The 25,733-nt window shown below is 38.5% G+C and overlaps 2 protein-coding genes across 3 annotated transcripts in view; both read left to right on the forward strand.

Moving 5' to 3' along the window:
* Positions 1-968: 968 nt before the first annotated feature.
* On the forward strand, positions 969-6,570 carry bola1 (bolA family member 1). 2 transcript variants are annotated; one of them, XM_079836544.1, is made up of 3 exons: positions 969-1,040; positions 2,397-2,851; positions 3,515-6,570. In XM_079836544.1, the coding sequence occupies exons 2-3, from the start codon at positions 2,414-2,416 to the stop codon at positions 3,548-3,550; spliced, it is 474 nt and encodes a 157-aa protein (XP_079692670.1). In that variant the 5' UTR covers positions 969-1,040; positions 2,397-2,413; the 3' UTR covers positions 3,551-6,570. The 2 variants fall into 2 exon arrangements, with proteins under 2 accessions (XP_079692670.1, XP_079692671.1); XM_079836545.1 differs by lacking the exon at positions 3,515-6,570 and having other exon boundaries at positions 2,397-3,038.
* Positions 6,571-8,991: 2,421 nt separating this feature from the next.
* Positions 8,992-25,733, forward strand: part of nr2f5 (nuclear receptor subfamily 2, group F, member 5) — a 49,256-nt gene continuing 32,514 nt past the window's right edge. The window contains exons 1-2 of the mRNA XM_079836547.1: positions 8,992-9,088; positions 15,655-15,712. The gene's annotated coding sequence lies outside the window, so the exon portion shown is untranslated. The remainder of the gene's footprint in view (positions 9,089-15,654; positions 15,713-25,733) is intronic.

Consider the following 25,733-nt stretch of genomic DNA (forward strand, 5'->3'; position numbering starts at 1 on the left):
CATGTCGTCGAGACGCTGTTATTTTCATCCCGGAGTCAAGTCACCTTTGTTTGGCTTTCCCAGGGACGCTGTACTTAGAGATCATTGAGCGCATGCATCCCCGTTATGGTGAGAGGCGTGACCTTTCCGGTAACGTGCGCTCTGCGTGCGCTAAGCTGCTATCCAATCACAACACGGGAACCGCTGGCACAATCAGAACTCGTTACGTGTTTCTGAAGGAGGGACTTCATAGAACAGGGAAATCTTTCAAGCCGTTTTGAGGACAGTGAAAACAGCAGTATACAGATAAGTAAATTGTGTGAAAAATACTGTGTTTTTTTACACGCGAAACATGAACACATGTTATATTGCACACTGTAAACACAATCAAAGCTTCAAAAAAACACGAAAAACGGGACCTTTAAAATAATCTGATAGCATTATTTAATGCAGTTGTAATTTTTCAGCGTAAATTATTCAATTTTATTGGCAACGGTCCTATAGGCTAGTGTCTTATTCTAAATTAATTTATAGATCAAATTTAAGAATATAAACTGAAAGCTGAAGCACAGCCTATATTTAATAAGATTATAGAAAAAAATGCCCTTTATAAAATGTAAAAATATCAAAGATATGCAGATTTAAATATGTCAAAGCTGATTGAACAATTAAAACACACACAAAAAAAAATCCGGACAAGCACATTTTTTATTTGGACAAGTGAAGATTTACTTGTCTGAAGGACAAGCATGTGAACAGGCTTAATGTCGAGCCCTGTGAGGCAAAAAAAACTGGCAGGTAAAAAGTCACTGTGGCAGGTAGTCAAAAAAGTTTATTTCAGGCCCAATATATATAAAACCTAAACTGTTTAGTATAACCAAACGCTTTAGTATAGGCCTATCACCAAAACAAATGTAGAACAATGTATTTGACGCAACTCTCTTTCCAGCCGCTGGGCGGCAGTCGAGTCATTTCTGCCCGGCGCCATCTAAACAGTGAAGGAGGATCTGCATGACTCGCTTCCTGTGTATGTTATTGCAAAAACACGCTGAAGACGAAAGGTGAGTGAAATAATTGTGACCATGTATTTTCTAGGCCACTTGTCATTTGTTTAAATAAACCTGTGCTGGAAATGACATTTTAAAGATCAAATGTGTCAGGAAATCTAGAAAATATAAATTCTAGCCACTTCGGCTGGGTGTCAATATGAAGCTGCGTGAACTTTGCGACACCAATATACCATTTATAGAGCATGACATTTATTTAAGAGATCAAAACAAGCAATAGATTTCAATTTGGATATATTTCTCAGTTCTGCTATAGGAATTACGGGTGTTTAAAATGTTCAGTTCCCTTTTATACATGTTTCGACAGCGTTGCAGCAAGCAGTCCGAGATATGAAAAATATCTGGCATTTAGGTCATTGTGGCATTTTTGTGCCCCCAGTGAAATAAAATAAATCAGATTTGTTTTCTTCAAATGATAATAATATTAGTTTTCTTTAACAATTAATAGAGCATATTGGCGAATTTAAAATAATTGTATAGATTTTCTTTGGTCCTCTCTGGTGGTGCATTAAAAAGTGTCAGTTTATGAATTATAATTCAAGAGGGTCTTGTTTTCCTTTCAATAATCCAAAACGTTTTAAACACAGGAGGTAGGAAATGTTGGGAAAATTTGTCATCATCCTCAATATCTTAAAAGATTTACTAGCTTTACTATAATCCCTAACAAACGCTGAAAAGGTCAATTATCTCTAAATTACTATAATATTATTTATGTATGCTGCTTAGATTCTTGGATGTATTGCATTTGAACAGGTTTAATAAAGGTAAAAACAGCAGCATAAACCTCAGTATATACAGTATGATGAAGTCTCTGATGTTTTGATGTCTTAGTTTGTCTCAATCTAAAACATCCAACCTTTTTGATAAAATTATGAAAATCATTATAAAAATATAAACTCCTTACTAAGAAAGCCATCAAATATCTCCTTTATTATAAACGTACACATCACACCACAAGTATGTTACAGAATGCATAATGGTCTATTCGTAGTTTTTAAGTCCTTAAAGGGATAGTTCACTCAAATGAAAATTCTGTCGTCATTTACTCACCCTCAAGTTGTTTCATACCTGAATGAATTTATTTCTTCTGCTGAACACAAAGGAAGATAATTGGAAGAATGTTCGTAAATAAGCAGATCTCGGCAGCCATTGACTACCATAGTATTTTTTCCGCACTGTGATAGTCAATGGCTGCCGAGATCTGCTTGAAGTTATTTTGGGTAAAAAAAAAAAGATATGCACAGAGAAATAATTTATACTATACTGTAGTATTCCATAAAAAAAAATAAGGATTGTCTGTTTTGATTTCATGGGGAATTTAACAAATTTCTCATTGATGTTTTCCTGCAGGTGATCTCCTGCGCCTGATGCTGTCCAGTGCCCTCCGCTGCCTGCGTCCCTCATCCTGCACCCTTGCCTTATCAAGGCAGCTGGCCCATCACCGGCCTCACATGGATCCCAGTTGTCCCCGTCCTGTAGAGACCACCATACGGACAAAACTGACCCAGGACCTCAAACCTGAGCACCTGGAGGTCATAAATGAGAGTCACATGCATGCTGTGCCCCCTGGTTCAGAGTCCCACTTCAGAGTTCTGGTGGTGAGTCCTCAGTTTGTGGGTCTTTCCCTCTTGCAGCGTCATCGGCTTGTAAACGAGACCCTGCGGGAGGAGCTCAGCACCTGCGTTCATGCCCTCGCCATCCAGGCCAAGACGCCCCAGCAGTGGAGCAGCAACCCCAGCCTGGCCAAAAGCCCCCCGTGCATGGGAGGATCCAAGCATGATGACACAATGACCGAGAAACTGAAGGCGGGTCGAGAATGACTGACATTTCATTTCAGAATCAAAAACTTGTATGGGCTATTATAATAATCAGATGTAGTGAGTTATTTAGTTGCACATTTGCTTCATGCATATCTTTCATGTTGAGCTGAGCGACGCAACTCAATATTTAAACTACTTCACTACAAAACATTAATAAAGGAAATTGGTCTTATTGGCTTGGACTGGTAAAGTAAAATTAATAAAACACAATTTATAATTTACATCAAAAGGAAATGTTTATTTCGTTTTATCACTTGGAATTCAAATTAGCAGTGTTTTGAATAACTCTTAAGAATGATGTGACCAACTTGTTATAATGTTACTTTTCAAGTTGATAAGCTATTGGTCAAAAGTTTGGAATAATTATGATTTTTTTTTCATAAGTCTCTTCTGCTCACCAAGGCTGCATCTATTTGATCAAAACAATGAAATATTATGTTTTAAAATAACGGTTTTCTATTTTAAAATATACTTTGCAGTTATTTTAATTTGTATTTATTTTGCATTATTACTGTTGTACTGTATTTTTATCAAATAAATATTGGTGAGCTTAAGGGACTACTTTCAAAAACATAAAAAATTGTAATTATTCCAAATATTTGATGCATATATTTATTTTACTTGAAACTTTTATTATCTTGCTTATAGAGACCATATAGAAACAGAAGACGGGCACTGCTGTGAAGAAAACTTGCCTGGATGAGCGGCCAGTTATATTGCAAAGGACAACGGTCATTATTCAGAAATATTTGACTGCTGAATGCTGCTGTTGACCAATCAGAATCAAGTAGAGAGTCACCTAACGAGAGCAGGTACTTTCACCCTTCTGGCTTCTAAAACGACTGAATTATCTCAAATCTATACAATAGTTTGCATAAAGTGTACCAGCAGAGGGCAACAGAAGATCAGAGTCGGTATACGAATAACATGATATCTGTGGATTGGTGTCTCTTCCACTTGAAAATGACTTCTGGTTATGTAATTGAATATAAGCAGAGCTTAATTGGTAGCAAAACAAGCTCGATCTGTGTTTGACACCTCCAGATCTGGATCTGGCTGTGTGGATCCCCCACCTTAGACACGTCTGAAAGAAGTTTATTTATTTAGATAAGCAGTGTTAAAATGATTCATTATAGCAACAAATATACTATAGGCTCACTATCCTTAGGTCAGCTTTCATAATCTAATACAAATATCATCAAGATATAGAAATGTGTTAGACAACATGCAGAGAAACACTAATCTTTTTTAACAGGAAAAAATAAATAATTAGATATCTAATAGCGATATGTTTTTTTTTTTTTTTTTTCATTTTGTCAAGAGTAAGTAATCCACACACCAAATCAAATTATGCTCCTTGTTTTTGTTTTTTATCAACCCACCTGACAATTTCCTACATGTATAAAATTTGGCACACTTTTCCTTTGTTTGATATGTCAGTTTAATTTATTACACAACTCTCAAGAAAATTCCTGTTGGTCACTTGCGGCATTTTACAGTCAAATATATTTGTATAATATCCACTAAACCGTATAATTGACTGTTGCCACTGGAAAACGATCTCACAATTTAAACTCAAATCAATATTTCATGACAGTTTTTATTATTATGATTATTATTTGGTAAGTATACATTTAAGTACACTCACCCGGTCATTCACTATGGCAAAATGAACTTCATGCTTCCTTGGGTCTTGCTTGTTTTGTAATAATAATGGACTAACTGTGTATCCCTTACTTATTTTCTCTCTGGTATACTTAGGAAATTCAGACAAGGGGATTTTGTTGTGAACGTGCATAAAGAAATTTATAGAGAATAATCTGCAGTATATGTTGGAGAACCAGATTAGTATTAATTGTACATTACCAAAAGTTTGGAGTCGGTACTTTTTATTTTATTTTTTATTTTTTTATAAAGCTTTTGAAAGTTTCTTATTTTTGTCAAGGATGAATATGTTTGCTCTAAAATATAGTAATATTGTAAAATATACATAAGTCTTCGGTGTCACATGATCCTTCAGAAATCATTCTAAAATGCTGATTTGCTGTTCAACAAACATTTTTTATTGTCATTGTCATTTTTGTGAGAAACGTGACCTTTTTTGAGGATTTTTTGATGAATAGGAAATTCGAAAGAACAGCATTTAAAATCTTTTGTAATATTATAAAATGTCTTTACTGTTACTTAACAGTAACAGTAAAGTCGATGCATCCTTGCTAAATATAATTATTCATTTTTTAAAACTGACACCCAAACTTTAGCACATGTACTGACAGTGACAAACTGTAATCCCTAACTGAATACAAATTACATGATGAAAATTGTAACATAATCTATTACGTTGCACATTTTGGTTATATAATCTGATTACTTTTGACCTAACTCATTTATCACATTAATTTGAATAGAATGATCTTTTAACATATAGATATTAAAATGCTAAGAGAACGAAAATTAATTCCACTTTTTGTTAACATGAAGTGTATTACACATACACTATATTGCCAAAAGTATTGGGACACCCCTCTAAATCATTCAGGTGTTCCAATCACTTCCATGGCCACAGGTGTATAAAATCAAGCACCTAGACATGCAGACGCTTCTACAAACATTTGGGAAAGAATGGGTCACTTCAAGCGAGGAATTCAAGCGTGGTACCGTGCAATAAGTCAATTTGTGAAATTTCCTCACTACTAAATATTCCACGGTCAACTGTTAGTGGTGTTATAACAAAGTGGGAGCAATTGGGAACAACTGCAACTCAGCCACAAAGTTGTAGGCCACATAAAATCACAGAGCACATGCTGAGGTTCACAGTGCGCAAAAGTCATCAACTTTCTGCAGAGTCAATGGCTACAGACCTCCAAACTTTGTGTGGCCTTCAGCTGAGCTCAAGAACAGTGTGTAGAGAGCTTCATGGAATGGGTTTCTCCATGGCCGAGCAGCTCATCCAAGCCTTACATCACCAAGAGCAATGCAAATTGTCGGATGCAGTGGTGTAAAGCACACTGCCACTGGACTCTAGAGCAGTGGAGACGTGTTCTCTGGTGTGACCAATCACGCTTCTCTGTCTGGCAATCTGATGGACAAGTCTGGGTTTGGCAGTTGCCAGGAGAACAGTACTTGCCTGTCTGCATTGTGCCAACAAGAGTAAAGTTTGGTGGAGGGGTGATTATGGTATGGGGGTTGTTTTTCAGGGGTTGGGCTCTTAGTTCCAGTGAATGGAACTCTTAATGCTTCAGCATACCAAGACATTTTGGACAAATTCATGCTCCCAAAATTGTTGCCCCTTCCTGTTCCAACATGACTGCCCACCAGTGCACAAAGCAAGGTCCATAAAGACATGGATGAGCGAGTTTAGTGTGGAGGAACTTGACTGGCCTCCACAGAGTCCTGACCTCAACCCAATAGAACACCTGTGGGATGAATTAGAGCAGAGACTGCGAGCCAGGCCTTCTCGTCCAACATCAGTGCCTGCCCTCACAAATGCATTTCTAGAAGAATGGTCAAAAATCCCAACTCCATATTAAACCCTACAGATTAAGAATGGGATGTCATTAAATTTCATGTGCATGTAAAGGCAGGCGTCACACAACTTTTGGCAATATAGTGTACGTCAGGTTTTCTTAAACGGGTTTGTGTAGAAACTGCAGGGGGTTTCGAAATTGTAGTTTAAAATAAAGCAATCAAATAAAATGCTTACTAAAAAATATTTGACTTGTTTGTGGTCTCATTGTGACTAAATTTATTTGTAATTATAGCTGCCTAACTAGCTGGCCGTTCTTGTGTGTGCATTTCCACAAAACTGGAAGACTTTCTGAACATATATAAGCAATAGGATTTTTTTTTAGAAAGAAACATTTCAAAGATAAAATTTGGAAGAATTTAATTTTTTTTGAAGAATTAGGGAGAATCGGTGAATTATTTTTGTGAATGAGGCATTTTGTGAATATGAATATTAAATATTGAATATTTAAGTGGTTAGTTCACCCAAAAATTTAAATTCTGTCATGAATTACTCACCCTCATGTCGCTCCAAACCTTTAAGACTTTTGTTTATCTTCAGAACACAAATGAAGATCTTTTTGATGAAATCTGAGAGATTTCTGTCCTTCCATTGACAGCTACGCAACTACCACAAAGTTCATAAAGAGATCATAAAACTGAATTGAGTGGTTTAGTCCACATTTTCTGAAGAGACTCGATCGCTTTATATGACAAACAGATTGAATTTAGGCTTTTAAAAGGACCGTTCCCCCGAAAAATTAAATCTCTATCATTAATTATTCAACCTCATGTCATTCCAAAGGGACAGAAATCTCTCAGACCTCATCAAAAACATCTTCATTTGTGTTTCAAAGATTAACAAAAGTCTTACAGGTTTGGAACGACATGAGGGTGAGTAATTCATGACAAGTAATCGTACAATCAATAAAAAAGTAACTAGTCTGATCACGAGTATTTTAAAATGTAATATAATCTAATTACAAGTATAGCAATCTGATTATATAATCCAGATTACATAAAATCAGTTACTACCCAGCCCTATTTACTGAATTGATATTGTATTATTGACCTTATGCATGTAGATGGTTTGCTGTCAGTCGCTGCTGCTTACAGTGGAGCAGGAGTGGACACAACTGTGCTTCATCACTGGAGTATGGAGTCAACGGAAGGTAAAATAGGTTTCCCTCCCGAGTTCCTTCATGTGGAACAGATGACTCCGATCACAAAGCCAGGGAGGAATCACAACAACTGGTGTCGTCGTTTGGCTGAAAAAGCAGCAACATGATCATTTTATGACTCTGTCCATTAGAGAGAGCCCTGGGGTGATCCCACACAGGTCAAACCAAAGCGTGTTTAACGGTCGCCATCTCAGGGGTGCACGGACGTTCCTGAAAGTGTGATTTGTGTGCTTGAGTTCCAGGTGCGGCAGTGCCTGAAAGATACATGATTGTGATGCAAGCCAGAACAGGAAGCCCTGTAATGCAGGTGGGGCCTGGGAGGGTTATATGGCCGAACGTTTTCCATCCACAGAGTGGCCGAAGGCTGATGTATCCGTAACGGGGTCACGAGGGCTGCCAGGGTGGCATGGTTCAGTGGGAACCGGCCTGGTAGTGCGTCACAGTGGGGAGAGTGATGGTGCCAGGCCTGGCTGGGACCCGGGACGGTGCGCCGTTCCCGCCAGCGTTTGATTTACAGGCTTGTGCTGGATCTGGACTCCCTGACACAGCTGACCTCTCTAGGTTGAGGGTCAATAGGTTAGGGATGGGAGCACCAAATGGTCGTCTGAAAAAGCTCCTATAGGGGCTGGCCGTCTCTATGGAATAGCCGTCTGTACCATTCCTCCGTCTGATGCAGTGTTTGTGTACTGTGGGGGGTGACACGTACACCATTTGCTGGGAAATGTTCACATTTAATGTGATGAAAACGCTCTGTGGTGCTCAAAGGTTTAGATCACCCAAAAATTCAAAATCTCATGCTTATGTGGTTCCAACCCTGAAATGAGAGAGAAAAACGCATAATAAAACAATTTTAATCCATACTACTTTTGTGCTATATTCCAAGCACTCGGAAATCATATGATTTGCTTTTGTTAATATTGTTCTTTTCCGATAATCATCACCCTCATCTTATCTTTCAAATCTCGTACATGATCCGGCATGCATAATACAGCAAATTTCTGTATACACATGTCTTACTGACCTCTTTTTAAATGAATGCTTTTATTCAGAAAGGACACATTAAATGAATCAAAAGTGACAGTAAAAACATTTATAATGTCTTAAATATTTCAAATAAATGCTGTTCTTTTGAGCTTTCTATATTTATTTATTGAAGAATCCTGAAAAAAATGTCCACAAAAAATATGAATCGGCACAACTTTTTTCAACATTATAATAATAATAATAATAATAATACATGTTTCTTGAGCAGCAAATCAGAATAAATGTTACAATAGAAAACAGCATTGTTGCACAATATTACTGTTGTTTTGTATTTTTGATGAAATATCTTACAGACCCCAAACTTTTAAACGGTTGTGTATACACACACTAATAGTACATGAGTGATTATATGCAATTTTTATGATGAATTTTTTTCTTCTTTTTTTTTTATTTTAGAGACTGTTTAAATCATCCACCTTCACTGCATGGCAAAGAACATTCGGGATATCTGCATAACATCTCATTTTGTGTTTTACAGAAGAAAGTCATAAGGGTGAGTAAATCGTGATGATTTTCTTTTTTTGGGTGAACTTTTTCTTTAAAAAGAATGTAGATGCTTGGATCCCATTATAATCATATGTATCTTTGCTCAAAGCAAAGTTTGCATTGTTTTCAGATTTCAAACAAAGAGTTGAAACAGTGCATTCAGAGGGGATATTCTCTGCACTGATTGTTTATCCATTTTGGAGGCAAAGTAGACAATTAGATTTAAAGTGAGGGTAATAGCTCATTAAGTCTTTTTAATTTGGAGGATTTTTTTTTGTCCGGCTGCTCGGCAAACGAATGAGACTAGTGAAAGAGAGGAAAGACAAAGCTGAAATGGGGAGGACAATATCCTTGTGTGGGAGAATTAGTTACACTCAGTAGTCCAAGTATTCAAAGCAGAGAGGAGATCAGCAGGGATTAAGACAAAGTCTACACAGGTGGGTGATGGGGGTCACATGACAGGACATTACCTCGTTTGGGACATTAGCGAGTAAGACAGGATGATATTTGAGTGTTATTCAATGACATGGCTCATGGTGAAACTCAATCTGAAGCATACCACACTAATAAAAACAACAAAAGACTTATAAATCTTTCCTTAAAATGTAGTTAAAATACAATACCTCTTTAAAAGTCTACACAATCCATAGGAAGAGTTCATAAAAATGTGAATGTGTCTGGAAAAGTAGCATTTACATTAAAAATGCACTACTACATCGAATCGATTAATCATGATTAATCACATCTAACATAAAAATGTTTTTATAATGTGTGTGTGTGTGTATACAAACTTTTATGTTAGATGCGACTAATTGACTGTAAAAAACGGCTTCCTTAAATTTTTAAGTACAATCAACTTGGATATTTTCAACTTAAATTACATTAAACTGACTTAAAAAAGAGTTGAATCTTTTATAACTTATTTTAAAAAAGTCGACAATTGCTTAACTTAGTTTGATGAGTTAAAGCAATGCAAAAACACATGTTGTCATAACTTATTGATCACACACTTTTTTTTTTACAGTGTCATTTTTACTTATTTTATACATGCGAGTGGTGCTTGCTTCCCATGCAAAAGTCAGAGTTTAGGGGTTGCTAGTTTGTTCACTAACCTAAAGCATGACAAATAGTTTCTTAGTCTTATTAGTTAGAACTCTCCACGTTGTACGGAAATACATCTATTTGAACTCTGGGTCAAAGTAACACAGCCTAGTCAAATGCCCTTTAAATACCACCATTTTAACAAAATCTCGTTATACAAGCACACTTCATAAGAACACAAAAGCTAAGCGATGACCCCTATTTGAATAAAGAGCGCACAAAACGAGACTGTCCAGAATTGTGAGGAAAAAATTGCAACACGTTAGCGATGGTTTCTAATTCCCCTCATTAACTTTGACCCTAAAGAGCCCGGGATAATGTTCTTCACCTGGAAATCTCCCACTCAGGGTCTAATTGTGTGGACGCAGTCAGCAAAGGACGGACGCGGAGGTCATCTGCCGAAAACAGGCCAGTGAATGGAGGGTTAATCTGCGGCTGTCCAGATGCGTGGCTCGCTGAAAAGAGTCAAAAGCGCCTCGCACAAGCTCAGACAAAAAAACGTGATCTATTGTTGGCGTGTCAGCCCCGCGTGATATATTTTATCCTACACGCATGGACAAAACGGATCTGTGATTATACAAGCGCCGCACTCTCTCCCCGACCGCGTCCGCTGAAGAAGTTCTGGACACCAGGCCATTTGACCTCTGGGTCTTCTGGTCTTTGTTCCAGATGCCCTCTGTTTTTCACCCCGCTCTGAACCCAAGGCTCCAGTGTTCCCTCTCAAAATAAAGAGACGGGGGCCCTGCCGGTTTATTTTCATTAGTGCTTTAAAACGAGGCCTTTGAGAGCATAAAAGGCCAAATGAAAGAAAGCCTTAATGTGGTGATTAGGGGTTAAATAAAACATTTGAGCAAACAAACCTTGAGGTTGGCCGAGGGTTTACTGCAGTTCCTCTCAACCCTTTAAGTTTAACACATGATCTGCTTCTCCAGCTGATCTGATGTAGAGATTGTTAAAGTGTTCAATAGGGTTGTGAAGGTGTATTGAGAAGTACAGCACACACACATCTCCTGTTTCTCACTTGCCATACATTAGTGCTGGTTTGGTTGGGAAGAGGTCCGCTCTGGTTACAGCCCTGAGGTGGTTCACGCCACGCTACAACCCCTGACCCTAAGCATTAAACTTTGGCACTTAATTCACCTCGCACTACTCGTGAATGATACCTCAAATCAAGTAGCCAATTGAGGATAAGTGTATTTGTACAATTCTCATCATAAAATTAAGTATACTTGTTGAAGGAGGTACCTGAGCCATATCTAAAGACATAGAGATCCTGGTGTCATAGAGATTTGAGGGTGGGCTCTTTTGTCAAGGACCTAGCAACAATCTAAAACACCTTAGCAACCACATAGCAATGTCGTGCAACCACCCGGAACACCCTAATAAGGGATTTTATTCAGTGATGCCATACATTCTCAAAAATAAAGGTTCTTTATTGGCATCTATGTTTATATGAGGAACCTTTAACATCTATACAAAATGTTCCTTAGATTTTTTTAAATGTTCTTCAAACACTTAAAAATAAAGGTTCCAAAAGGGGGGTTTCACAACAATGCCATTGAAGAACCATTTTTGGTTCCCCAATGAACCTTTCAGTGGACATTTCATAAAAGATCTTTTTCTTAGTGTGAAGAACTTTTTAAAATCTAAAGAATCGTTTTCCATTATAAAGAACCTTTTGTGCAATGGAAAGATTCCATGGATGTTAAAGCATCTTCATGGAACCATAGTCAAGTCAAGTCAACTTTATTTATATAGCGCTTTTAACAATGTAGATTGTTTCAAAGCAGCTTTACAGTGTTAAACAGGAAAATAATGCAGCATAATTTTATTCAGCTGTATAGCCATTCTGGAAAAAACGCTGATGTCATCAGTTCATTTCAATTATCATACAGTGACAGTGTGGGCTTTGGATCAATAATTAGATCAGTAATTTAGTTTAAATGGTTAATTTAGTTTATTAATTAGATTTATTTCGATGTTTAGTTGAAAAATTTAGTGTCCCCAACTGAGCACGCCAAGCCAGAGGCATAGATGCCAATAAAGAACCTTTATTTGTAAGAAATTAAGAAATTATGGTTCTTTTAAGAGCTGTTTTACTAAAATGGTTCTTCTATGGCATGACTGTGAAAATCCCCCTTTTAGAAGCTTTATTTTTAAGAGTGTAGAAGAACCATTTTAGGTTCCCCAAAGAACCTTAAAGTGATCCGTTCTTAAAGACCCCCTGTGGTGAAAATCAAGTTTTTAATGTTGTTTATATGTCAATGTGGTGTTTTTAATATGCTTTCGGACAAACCATGTGAAAAAATGTAAAGTCAACAGCATTGATGAGTATTTTCTGCTTAAAACTGCAGTGAAAAAAAGACGCAGTATGAAATCGCGGATGTTTCTTATGTCACAAACTACCTTGTAACCAATCACGTCCTGAGGGGGGCGGGCTTTAGCATATCATTAACTATGTCTTAAGAGTCTTAAGAGAAACCAGGTTATCCTGGTATATTTTTCTGTTGATATGAAATATTGTGTACATTTATCAATATAGTGGGTGAATTATGTAGATGATATATACTATATGCCTTTTGCCACTGACGTTCTAAGTTGTTCAGAGCGTTTCGAAGGATGCAGATTTTTCGAAGGCAGACTGAGGTGGAACATGGTTTGTGTTACATTATTATAACACAATTGTAACACATTACTAGCTGTTTGATAATGTAGTCAAGCTAAAAGCTAATCAACCAGTGTTGTAAAGAGCGATACCTTTATGCAGCCTTTACTTCAGTACCTTGAGTAAATGTTGACCAAGTGAATCTCTGATCTGGTATGATTGAGTGGAGGCGGGGCTAATTTGCATATTCGTGGGTCTGCGTATACTTAATGAAGTATGATTTCAGAAAATACCTGTGAAAAAAAAAATACTACAGTTAAAAACAGTTAAATATATCAATTTGGTGATCAAAGATGAGTTTTAAGGGTACTTACGCAGCATTCACTCAGGGCGTCAACGCTTGACGGAGGGCGTGTCTGAAACTGGTGCTGACGTGACCGTCATGGTGACAACAGCCAATCATATTACTTTTCCAGTGTTGCATGAACGCAATTGGCTGGCGTCTGCGCTAGGGCATTTGCATAGGCGATCTGATTGGCTGACGCCTGTGTTGGCGCTTAAAGTTAAAAACTTCTGCCGCGTGCAACGCCAGTGACGCGACGCAACTGAACCCACAATTCAGTTCGGCAATGCATGGCGTCACCCATTCAAAGTAAATGAGAAGCGTTGTCGCCGAAGCCCCGTGTGAATGCAGCGTTAGTGTGAAAAATCTTTTGTGCGTTGGAAAGGTTTCATGGATGTTAAAGGTTCTTCATGGAATTATAGCCACTAAATTATCTTATTTTTTTAGAGTGTAGCAATATATTAGCAAATGTTGCATGAGCAAGAACATCAGAAAATGTAACAGTTATCTGTTGCTTTTGTGTTCAGAACACATTTTGCATAAACGTTTAGACTGTCAAGGTTCTTGACCGTTTGCAAACAGCCCTTCTCGGAAACCCTCCACCTCACTCACCCTTCACACACACAAACTAAACCTCCCCACATTCATGGCTTTTTGTTTGGACTCGTTTGACCATAAAATATCCTGCATCTACCAGCAGAAATGCATCTTGCTCTTTGACTTACTCTTAAGTGCATTATCTGTGCAGCTTTCTGACAGCCTGCAATCTTCTGGTCTTATACCTGAGGCTCAACAGCTCGGCAGTCAGGTCTAGGAGCGGTTGAGTTGTTTATTCCAGGTCAGTGATGATGGCAGAGAGGAAGATGAGACAGAGGTATGGAGGTATTTATTGTTACAGCCCTTAGTCAAGTTAGATTCCATATTTGGTGTGAATGAAAATTACGCTGTTTGGAAAACATATACAGATAATTAAGTGGAATGTTCACACACACACACACACACACACACACACACACACACACACACACACACACACACACACACACACACACACACACACACACACACACACACACAAACTTGTTGCTATGTGTTAACATTCTGAAATGGTCTCTTGAAAATGAAAATCTGAGATGTAACAGAATGATAATGATAGTTTTAGGTTATGTATTTCTGAAGTGAATGTTCTTCTCCATCCCCCCTTGCACTTTTATGAGGGCAGTAACAAACAGTTGCTTCTGTTTTTTCGCTCAAGCCTTTTCAATGGCAAGAATCAGAATATAAAGTGTTAGTATTCGCTGACAACCAGAAACATATGCGAGCGTGTCCTACAGAATTTCATCTCGCTCTTTTAAGTGGCTTGCTCCGGGGCGACCAAGTAGGTCAAGAGAATTGACATGAGGTGAAGAAGTTCACAAAAGCGTGAGGAGAAGGTCAACCGTAAAAATCCCCCCCACTTTGGTGTGGAAAAGGGTGGGACACAGAGACAGGAGACATGGAGGCTGAGTTAGAGCGAAACACTCTTGTCAATGTTCTCTGTCGACCCCCAGTCAAAACTACTCACCCCTGTCGCACCCCTGCTCAGCGCTGGCAGCAGTGGGCAGCTTTCTCGCACTCTCCTCGCGTCTGCACCGGCTTTCTGTATCAGTAACTGTGAGCCCAAACAACAGGAAGCATGTCTTCTCATCCCAGCAGAACAGTGGGAAGAACTGACCCATGCTAAACGTCAAATATCAACTGTTGCACAAAGGTCCTTCCTTCCCCCTTTTAGAAAGTGTCTATATATTCATGTATATACATCATATATTTGTATATGCTGTGTGTGTGTGTGTGTGTGTGTGTGTGTGTGTGTGTGTGTGTGTGTGTGTGTATATTTATATACACACATAATGTACCTTATTTTGCAACATGTAAGTAAGCTATTTTCTGTGAATGTGTGAGACTTCCGATTCATGAGCCACTATAGGGAAATAACGTGCAGTAAATTATAAAACTATTTTTGGTAAAAACCAGAGTGTGTTTATAATTACGACAAAACTTTAAAATAATATGGTAAAAACACCCATTTAAGCATTAAAGCGGATGACACTGGAAGACCGACACAATCAATTTACAAATGACCTCGTCTGCGCTTACGTTAAAAATAAGGTGGATATTATACGATTAAATTTTATATAAATGGATAAATATTATATGAACATGCATACTAATTTCTTTTTACTTTTAGATTAACTTTGATGTGATCTAAAGCTTACTTAAAGTTAAAACTTACATTTAATAGCATGGTTAAATGTAATTTTTTAGCAAATTTCAAAATGAATATCAATTTTTTTTTTCACCTTTTACATTATAATAATGTTGTGAAGCCTAAAATCACATGTGGCGTTTAAAATGATTGATTCATTTTTATATTGGCCATTTATTGATAATCGGCCGTAACATGAAAGTTGGCTTTTTACCAGCCATAATTTAATATTGGTGCATCTGTAGTATTTCATGTGTAAAAAAAAATGTTTTCAAACAGGTTTCCCGGACACTCCCTGTATTGGTCGGGCAGACAGAAACCCACACCACTGGTTAAGGTATGTTGCCATTTTCCCCTGCCCAAACAAACGGAGCAAGTTTTGACTTTTCAGGTGAATCAACCTACGAATTGTTGATTTATAGTTGTGCCTGCATATTAAACTGGGATAGGGGAAAGAGTTTGGTAATTGCGTTTACCTCTAGGGAAATGCCTCGATAGCCCAAAACTGTCACCTAAAGTGATGACAGTGTCATTTACTGTAAAGAGCTGTCACATCAGACCCTAAAGTGAGAGCAAGCACTTTTGGGAGGTGTGGAAAGAGGAGGGAATGTGAAAGGAGGTAAAAGAGAAAGGTGGTGGGTTAGCTCCTGCTCCTCCTTTTTGTCAGGGGAAAGAGGATGAAACCTGTCATTAGGAGGGTTAAATGAAGAAAGCCCTCAATGGGGAGGCCATTGTGTTGGAGCATTGAGGAGGGTTAACTCTTTAGTGCCTCAAATAACGTGGCTTGCTGCTTTGTGGAGGGCTGAAAGAGACAGAGGGGGGCCAAACGGAGGCCCCGGCGCTAGAGAAAAGCCCTGTAGGCCGGGCCACAGTGGGGGTTGACGGGGAGGACAGGGACCTTTGGGGATTTTTTCATCTCTTGTTTTTCTTTCTTTCTTAGCAGCTCATCCAGAACCTGCAGTTTTAGAAACTCCCTGAGATGGTTCATTCGCGGGAGATTCCGTTCCCTTGTGTTGAAAAAACGCTGCGTGAATGAATGCATAGTTCGCATTTAAGCCTTCCTTCAATGCACGGCTTAGAGATTTGCTCATCCCAGTGTTAAATGCTGTTTGGGGTCAAAAATCTGTTGGATTGTAGAGTGCCGTCATAATGACCTCCTTCACAAACGGCTGAAAATCAGACTGAGCTAACGAACGTAAATAAATATGCACCCGTGCGATTCTATGGGCTTCGGTGTGCCACGGGTCCATTGTAGTCGCTGTTCTTGAGTGTTTGTGTAATTATGCGATTAACAAGTGGACTGATTTCAGAGGTTAAAAGGAGGAGGTGGCTGTCCATTTTAGCAGAAATAATTGTAGATCTGCCAAAAAATCTGCAGCTTTAGCAGTGGAAAATGAACCATGAAATCTATCTGAATCTTAACCTTAGTAGTATTGCTATTACTGTAGCTATTCATTTGCATATTTTGTCAAATGTTCCGCTCATTTTGCATGCATTGCAATATGTTTTTTTCCAGAAAACGAGACTGAAACATTAATTTTACATGCATTTCTTCACACACTTTTGCTTTGTTCCTGCTAAATGAGTAAATGTAAATGCTTGACAAAGCTTTGATTCATACCCCCATTTGAAAGCTGTACACCATGATATTTTGGCATATCCGCTTTAACTTGACCCTCTTTCTGAAGAAAGTGTTTCACAAGTTCACATAATCTATAAGAGTGATAAGGGTAAACACAAGTGTGTTTGGCACAAAAGAGGGCTTTTTTCCCTCCAAATCTAATGAGGAGCTGTAAAGGAGGTATCACACATCAATTGGCAGGATGAGATGAATAGTTCTGTCCAAACTTAAATTTGCAATGTCTTTCATGCCTCTCAATGCAACTTGAATTTGCATTTAGAAGGTAAAACCTGTCTGTTTACTTGCTTGGATGAGTTTTATTGTTCTAAACGATGTTTGACTTACACGTGTTAAGTGGTCGTTATGAACAGTTTACCCACAAATGGGTCCAAATATATTAATAAAGATGCATCAGGCAGATGCATGCATTTCTTTTACGAGTTGAGATTTCTCAGAGAATGCACAAGTTAGCCAAAGGTAATTTAAAGAAAAAGAGGTCTTTTGATTCGGACTGAAACTAAATGACTTAACCTCCCTTAACTAGTCCCATCTGAAAAAAGCTTTGGTTTAACATCTAGGGTCACACTTGCTTATCCTCCCTCTGTACCCATTTGCCTTATAAACCTATTTGGCCAATTAGTGACTCCATTGAATGGCTCTCATTCAGGGCTAGTGCAATCAGTGCTTCAGTAGCTCAATAAAAGCCCAGTTTAGCTTGATCAGGATTTGCTCCTACAGAGAGCAGAAGCTGAGGTCATCAAAAGCCCATTTAAACCATCATGCAGTGCCAGCATTCTCATCATGCAAAATAAAGACAGCTGAGTCTTGCAATGCGCCGATGTTTCTTGTTAATGGCAACCTTTGTCCTCTGTAGATGAATTACCAGAGACAAATTGAGGATCAAGTGGAAGTTGGTTAATGAATACTCGCTGCAAGACTATGGTGCTTTCCTAGTTTGTCGACACGCCGAAAATGTCAAATGTATTGAGCTGCCAATTTCTTATGGCAATACAAGCAAACAAACTGTTGAGAGATGCGGGAGAGCGGGACACAAACTAACACTTTTTGACTTTCTCAGTTTGTGTAAATCCACTTGGGGTTCCCACATTAACTTCACACCTGTCTAGTACAATTATGTGGTTTTGTTTCATTAATACAGTTTATACTTTTTTCTTGATTTACCCTGAAAGAATGAGAGTGAAATGTGACAACATGCCCCATGCACGTTGTAACATGACCAAACGACAGCTTAAAATGTTATGATCTAATAAAATATAAAACTAAATAAAAAATATCCAAGGCAAACTAAAATATTTTGTCAATAAAATACAATTATTAACTTTTTCATATAAAATAATGGCATTTTTGAGTTTGACAACAAACACACTGCAAAACACAGCTATGCAGCATTGTTCAAAACAATAATAATAATGAATAATTTCTGAACATTGACTTTGTCTTCATTCACCTCTTTCTCATGGTTTCTCCATAGAATTCATAAAAGTATAGAATAGAAAAGCAGTTCTATTAGGGGCTCATTGTAACACAGTGTGACAACTGGGATTAACCCCGGCTCGTGTCTTCTGCTGTTAGATCAGCATTAAAGAACTTTCTCAACTGTTAAATAACAGATATAAGATTAAAATAATACCAGATTTGTCTACTTTTAAATAAACACAAATAACATAAATGAAAAATTAACTTAAGTAACAAATTTACTTTTGCTATGGTTAAATAAATGTTCAGTGATATCTTCCAAAGATTTTTTTTATTTTGGCGCAATTTTCTCTCTAAATAATGTTGATATGGCAACTAGTAAATACACTAAGGTTCGTCATCCTGGCATGTGTGGAAAGTGTTAAACCATGTGTGTTACAACTAACCCCGCGTTAGGTTGGGCCCCACTCACCCCTATATATATCGTTCTAAACAAGTATACCGTTTAAAGTTGGAAATATTTTTTAAATCCAACTTTCTATAAAGAGCTGGGCTATAATAGTTACATTTTGCTACAAAATAAAAAATCAGGCCGTTGAGATTTGCTATATATTGCTTTACATGAATGTAGGCTGCTGTATGTGGATAAAACTTTATAGAGCTGTGCGTTAATGCAGTTTACATTTTGTGGTGATATAAACAATCTATATATAGTATACTATATACAACTTTTTTTATATCGCTCTGTGATAACATGGTTTACATTTTTCACTAGTAAAACAACTTTTGCTATGAATTACTTACCACTTAGATTGGTTGGATATATGTATAGCGGTTGTATAATTTGTTTTTAATGTAATACTTTAGTTTAGTTAAGTCCAATTCTCACTATTAACTAACTATCAACTTCAACTTTTGCCTCAATAAACTCCTAATTACTGCCTATTAATAGTTAGTAATGTAGTTGTTAAGTTTATGGTTATGCAGAAATAAGGCATTAATATGTGCATTATAAGTAATAAACAGCCAATATCCTATTAATATGCATGCTAATAAGCAACTCGTTTTTTAGTGAGAATTGGACCCTGAATTAAAGCGTTATCATGCAATTAATTTGAGTTATTCATTTGTTTTGTGGTGATATTAAGAATTATGAAACCTGTGAGGTTTTGTTCAATTCATAACAATTTGATGTAGTGACAAGCTAATTACAATTTGGCGATGTGTATGACTGACACAGTTAGGTGATGCATAGATGAAAGGGAAAAACATTTAGATCATATCCCGCAGGCTTCACCCACCAGTACGTTTTACAAGAAATTGCTATTTCAGTCTTTCTAGATCAAAATGAACACATTTATGTTAAAGTTTCTTTGTAATTCATTGTGAAATGTGCTATCAGCTTCTGAGTGAACTTTGTTTTGTTTCAGTGTAAGCAGTTTAACTGAGGAGTTCTTTGAAAGTAGTGATGGCAAAGTACTCATAGGCCACAAAACACATTTAACACAGTATAAATGTCACACTTGCATATTGTAGGTTGTGTATTGAGTGTCGTATCTCCATTAAAAAGGTTGCACCTTTCCTCGGTGGAGGTTGTTGTTTGTGGCTGGCTGTGAGAGGAGGGTAGCTAATCACTTTCCCTTCTGCCTCTTCACTGGCTGGAGTGAAAGATCACAGTGCTAGCGGGCCGTCCGGCCCACTGGAGCCCACAGCTCCTCCTTGCCCTATTCTCTCGCTCCTGGGGAGGCTGGTTGAGGCCGCTGAGCCATTGATCGGGTGAATGATGGCTTCATAAGGCAGCCTGTCGCGGGTGGGACTGTCGTGAAGGAATGTCATCCCACTCTCCCTTTAGGCAGGAGACAGATGCGAAGGCTGAGCTGCTTTCCCATGATTCCCTGGGGACAGCGTTAGGACAGGTTCTGATGCTTCTATTGTGCATCGTAGTGTTTGTTTCTGTGTGCTTATGAGGCACAGGCGTGTGTAGCCATGTGTCGTTTTGATTCTGGCTATGGAAAAGATGGCGAGGGGGGGCGGCTGGAGGGGAAATGCCCTCTGTGATCAGGGATGACCATAATAACCAGTTTGCGGGATCCTTCTCTTTCTGCCTCCTGGGCTTTTGGGGCGACGCCACACACTGGTTTCCCTCTGGCTCTCTATTCAGGCTGTGGCTCTCTAAGCACAGGCGTAGAAATCGGCTACATTTAATCAGACACGGTGTGGAGGATCAGGAGAGCTTTTCCTTCATTGATTTTCCACAGTTAAGGATCCACCACACTTGGTTACTGGGGTTGAAAGGATTCCTCAAATAACAGAATAAATGAAACCACATGCTGTCTTTACAGATGTTCTACTTTTATTAATCCAAACAGCATAATTAAAGGTACATTTTATTGCTCAGCGGTTGCTCTTTCATAGCTCAGGAGACTTAATGGAGTTCTCAGTTGTAAATTCATTTAGGTATCAACTTGATGTCTGAGATATTTCTCGTATAAGCAACACTTGAAATAAAAAAAAGACCTGCGATGGTTTCCCGATCTTAAAGATGAAACCATTTAAGGATTGTTTGATTTTAGGATTAGTTGATCGGTTGTTTTTAGTCTAGTCAAAGTGAAAAAGATACTTTAATGTAACATAATTGAGAACTCCATGGAGACTACTTTTTTGGAGATTGTCTGTTTTAAAGTATCAACTTTATCTACAACAATGTCTCAAACTGTACTCAGATTTGACAAAGTCTGTAAATCTTTTTTTTTTTTTATTTGTCACTGATGTTTAAAACACACCATCTCTGACTTAGCAGACTTAATGGAGTTCTCAGTTATGTTTTATTTAGGTATCAACTTTGTCTCAGATGTTTCTCCTAGAATAAGTCTAAAAGGAAGAGTCTATTGCTCAGGGTTTGCTCGTTCATAGCCCAGGAGACTTTTCACTTATGTTTTATGGTTTAATTGCTGACTTTGGCTAATCTGAGCACAGTTTGCTTGATAATGTTGAGATGTGGTAGTTGATAGTTTCAGAAGATGTTTAGCGTCTCAAACATTTCTCAGATTGCACTGCAAGCACCATTACAAGTAAAGATCTCATTAGGATATAAAATAATTTGTATAAAAAATGTAATGATCTGAGCTGCTGTCCAAATTAATTATCTCTATAACTGTACGACAACAATTGTCTTATTTTTTTATTGATCCTTTTAGAAGAAACATCTCAGACAGCCTAAAACACCTTTAAACTGAGAACAGTCTTAAGTCTACAGTTTTTGAGATTGTTGGTCTGAGCAAATGACCCTAGTAATCTTAAAGGGTTAGGACACCAAAAAATAAATATTTCTGTCATTAATTACTCACCCTAATGTTTTATTCCAAACCGTAAGACTTTTGTTCATCTTCGGAACACAAATGGAGATCTTTTTGATGAAATCTGAGAGATTTGTCCCTCCATTGACAGCTATGCAACTACCACAAAAAGTTAATAAAGAGATCGTAAAACTAATCCATATGAATTGAGCGGTTTAGTCCCAATTTTCTGAAGAGACTCGATCTTGTGATAAAGAGATTTAATTTAGGCTTTAATTCACATTTAAACATTGATCAGCGAACATAAAACTCAAACGTGCTGCGTAACACGAGAATGAACCTTATTGGTTCTTGATGAAGCTCAAACGTGATGCGTAACACGAGAATGAACCTCATTGGTTCTTGATGAAGCTCAAACGTGATGCGTAACACGAGAATGAACCTCATTGGTTCTTGCTGAAGCTCAAACGTGCTGCGTAACATGAGAATGAACCTTATTGGTTCTCGCTGAAGCTCAAACGTGCTGCATAACACGAGAATGAACCTCATTGGTTCTTGCTGAAGCTCAAATGTGATGCGTAACACGAGAATGAACCTCATTGGTTCTTGCTGAAGCTCAAACGTGCTGCGTAACAAGAGAATGAACCTCATTGGTTCTCGCTGAAGCTCAAACGTGCTGCGTAACATGAGAATGAACCTCATTGGTTCTCGCTGAAGCTCAAACATGATGCGTAACACGAGAATGAACCTCATTGGTTCTTGATGAAGCTCAAACATGATGCGTAACACGAGAATGAACCTCATTGGTTCTTGATGAAGCTCAAACGTGATGCGTAACACGAGAATGAACCTCATTGGTTCTTGATGAAGCTCAAACATGATGCGTAACACGAGAATGAACCTCATTGGTTCTTGATGAAGCTCAAACGTGCTGCGTAACACGAGAATGAACCTCATTGGTTCTTGCAGAAGCTCAAACGTGCTGCGTAACACGAGAATGAACCTCATTGGTTCTTGCTGAAGCTCAAATGTGATGCGTAACACGAGAATGAACCTCATTGGTTCTTGCTGAAGCTCAAATGTGATGCGTAACATGAGAATGAACCTCATTGGTTCTTGCTGAAGCTCGAACGTGCTGCGTAACATGAGAATTAACCTCATTGGTTCTTGCTGAAGCTCAAATGTGATGCGTAACACGAGAATGAACCTCATTGGTTCTCGCTGAAGCTCAAACGTGCTGCGTAACATGAGAATGAACCTCATTGGTTCTTGCTGAAGCTCAAACGTGCTGCGTAACACGAGAATGAACCTCATTGGTTCTTGATGAAGCTCAAACGTGCTGCGTAACACGAGAATGAACCTCATTGGTTCTTGCTGAAGCTCAAATGTGATGCGTAACACGAGAATGAACCTCATTGGTTCTTGCTGAAGCTCAAATGTGATGCGTAACATGAGAATGAACCTCATTGGTTCTTGCTGAAGCTCAAATGTGATGCGTAACACGAGAATGAACCTCATTGGTTCTTGCTGAAGCTCAAACGTGCTGCGTAACACAAGAATGAACCTCATTGGTTCTTGATGAAGCTCAAACGTGCTGTGTAACACTAGAATTAACCTCATTGGTTCTTGCTGAAGCTCAAACGTGCTGCGTAACATGAGAATGAACCTCATTGGTTCTTGCTGAAGCTCAAATGTGATGCGTAACACGAGAATGAACTTCATTGGTTCTCGCTGAAGCACAAACGTGCAGCGTAACATGAGAATGAACCTCGTTGGTTCTTGCTGAAGCTCAAACGTGCTGCGTAACACGAGAATGAACCTCATTGGTTCTTGATGAAGCTCAAACGTGCTGCGTAACACGAGAATGAACCTCATTGGTTCTTGCTGAAGCTCAAATGTGATGCGTAACACGAGAATGAACCTCATTGGTTCTTGCTGAAGCTCAAATGTGATGCGTAACATGAGAATGAACCTCATTGGTTCTTGCTGAAGCTCAAATGTGATGCGTAACACGAGAATGAACCTCATTGGTTCTTGCTGAAGCTCAAACGTGCTGCGTAACACAAGAATGAACCTCATTGGTTCTTGATGAATCTCAAACGTGCTGCGTAACACGAGAATGAACCTCATTGGTTCTTGCAGAAGCTCAAACGTGCTGCGTAACACGAGAATGAACCTCATTGGTTCTTGCAGAAGCTCAAACGTGCTGCGTAACACGAGAATGAACCACATTGGTTCTTGCTGAAGCTGAAATGTGATGCGTAACACGAGAATGAACCTCATTGGTTCTTGCTGAAGCTCAAACTTGCTGTGTAACACTAGAATTAACCTCATTGGTTCTTGATGAAGCTCAAACGTGATGCGTAACACGAGAATGAACCTCATTGGTTCTTGATGAAGCTCAAACGTGCTGCGTAAAAAACATGAGAATGAACCTCATTGGTTCTTGATGAAGCTCAAATGTGATGCGTAAAACACGAGAATGAACCTCATTGGTTCTTGATGAAGCTCAAACGTGCTGCGTAACACGAGAATGAACCTCATTGGTTCTTGCAGAAGCTCAAACGTGCTGCGTAACACGAGAATGAACCTCATTGGTTCTCGCTAAAGCTCAAACGTGCTGCGTAACATGAGAATGAACCTCATTGGTTCTCGCTGAAGCTCAAACGTGCTGCGTAACACGAGAATGAACCTCATTGGTTCTCGCTGAAGCTCAAACGTGCTGCGTAACACGAGAATGAACCTCATTGGTTCTTGATGAAGCTCAAATGTGATGCGTAACACGAGAATGAACCTCATTGGTTCTTGCTGAAGCTCAAACGTGCTGCGTAACACGAGAATGAACCTCATTGGTTCTTGATGAAGCTCAAACATGATGTGTAACACGAGAATGAACCTCATTGGTTCTTGCAGAAGCTCAAACGTGCTGCGTAATAAGAGAATGAACCTCATTGGTTCTCGCTAAAGCTCAAACGTGCTGCGTAACATGAGAATGAACCTCATTGGTTCTTGCTAAAGCTCAAACGTGCTGCGTAACATGAGAATGAACCTCATTGGTTCTCGCTGAAGCTCAAACGTGCTGCGTAACATGAGAATGAACCTCATTGGTTCTCGCTGAAGCTCAAACGTGCTGCGTAACACGAGAATGAACCTCATTGGTTCTCGCTGAAGCTCAAACGTGCTGCGTAACACGAGAATGAACCTCATTGGTTCTTGATGAAGCTCAAATGTGATGCGTAACATGAGAATGAACCTCATTGGTTCTTGATGAAGCTCAAATGTGATGCGTAACATGAGAATGAACCTCATTGGTTCTTGATGAAGCTCAAATGTGATGCGTAACATGAGAATGAACCTCATTGGTTCTTGATGAAGCTCAAATGTGATGCGTAAAACACAAGAATGAACCTCATTGGTTCTTGATGAAGCTTAAACGTGCTGCGTAACACGAGAATGAACCTCATTGGTTCTTGCAGAATCTCAAACGTGCTGCGTAACACGAGAATGAACCTCATTGGTTCTCACACGTCTGGCAAACATGCTTGAGCTTCCGTTTACCACAGCTGATGTGTGAGTTGATGAATGTTTATATGTGAATAAAAGGATAAATTAAATATGTTCATCATGTAAAGCGATCGTGTCTCTTCAGAAAATTTGGACTAAACTCAATTCATATGGATTAGTTTAACAATCTCTTTATGACCTTTATGAAGCGACAAAGCAGTAGTTGCATAGCTGTCAGTGGAGGGACAGAACGATTTAATCAAAAAGATCTTCATTTGTGTCCGAAGATGAACAAAAGTCTTACAGGTTTGGAACGACATGAGGGTGAGTAATTAATGACAGACATATTGGGTGAACTAACCCAAAGTTTCAGAAGTGTTGTTTTTAGTCTCAGCTTTGAGATGTTTCTCCTAAAATTCCCTATAGGAGAAATAAAAAGGCACAAATGAGACAATTGTTGCTGCAATTGAACTGCAGATCATTTGAGTTAAAAAAAAGAA

This window comes from Gobio gobio, assembly GCF_949357685.1.
Source record: "Gobio gobio genome assembly, chromosome: 15".
NCBI lineage: Eukaryota > Metazoa > Chordata > Actinopteri > Cypriniformes > Gobionidae > Gobio > Gobio gobio.

Excerpts from the sequence above, each read along its gene's own strand:
- bola1 (XM_079836544.1), top strand. The coding sequence starts at position 2,414 with ATGCTGTCCAGTGCCCTCCGCTGCCTGCGTCCCTCATCCTGCACCCTT. Across the intron at positions 2,852-3,514 it reads CAATGACCGAGAAACTGAAG|AGACCATATAGAAACAGAAG; the intron begins GCGGGTCGAGAA and ends TCTTGCTTATAG.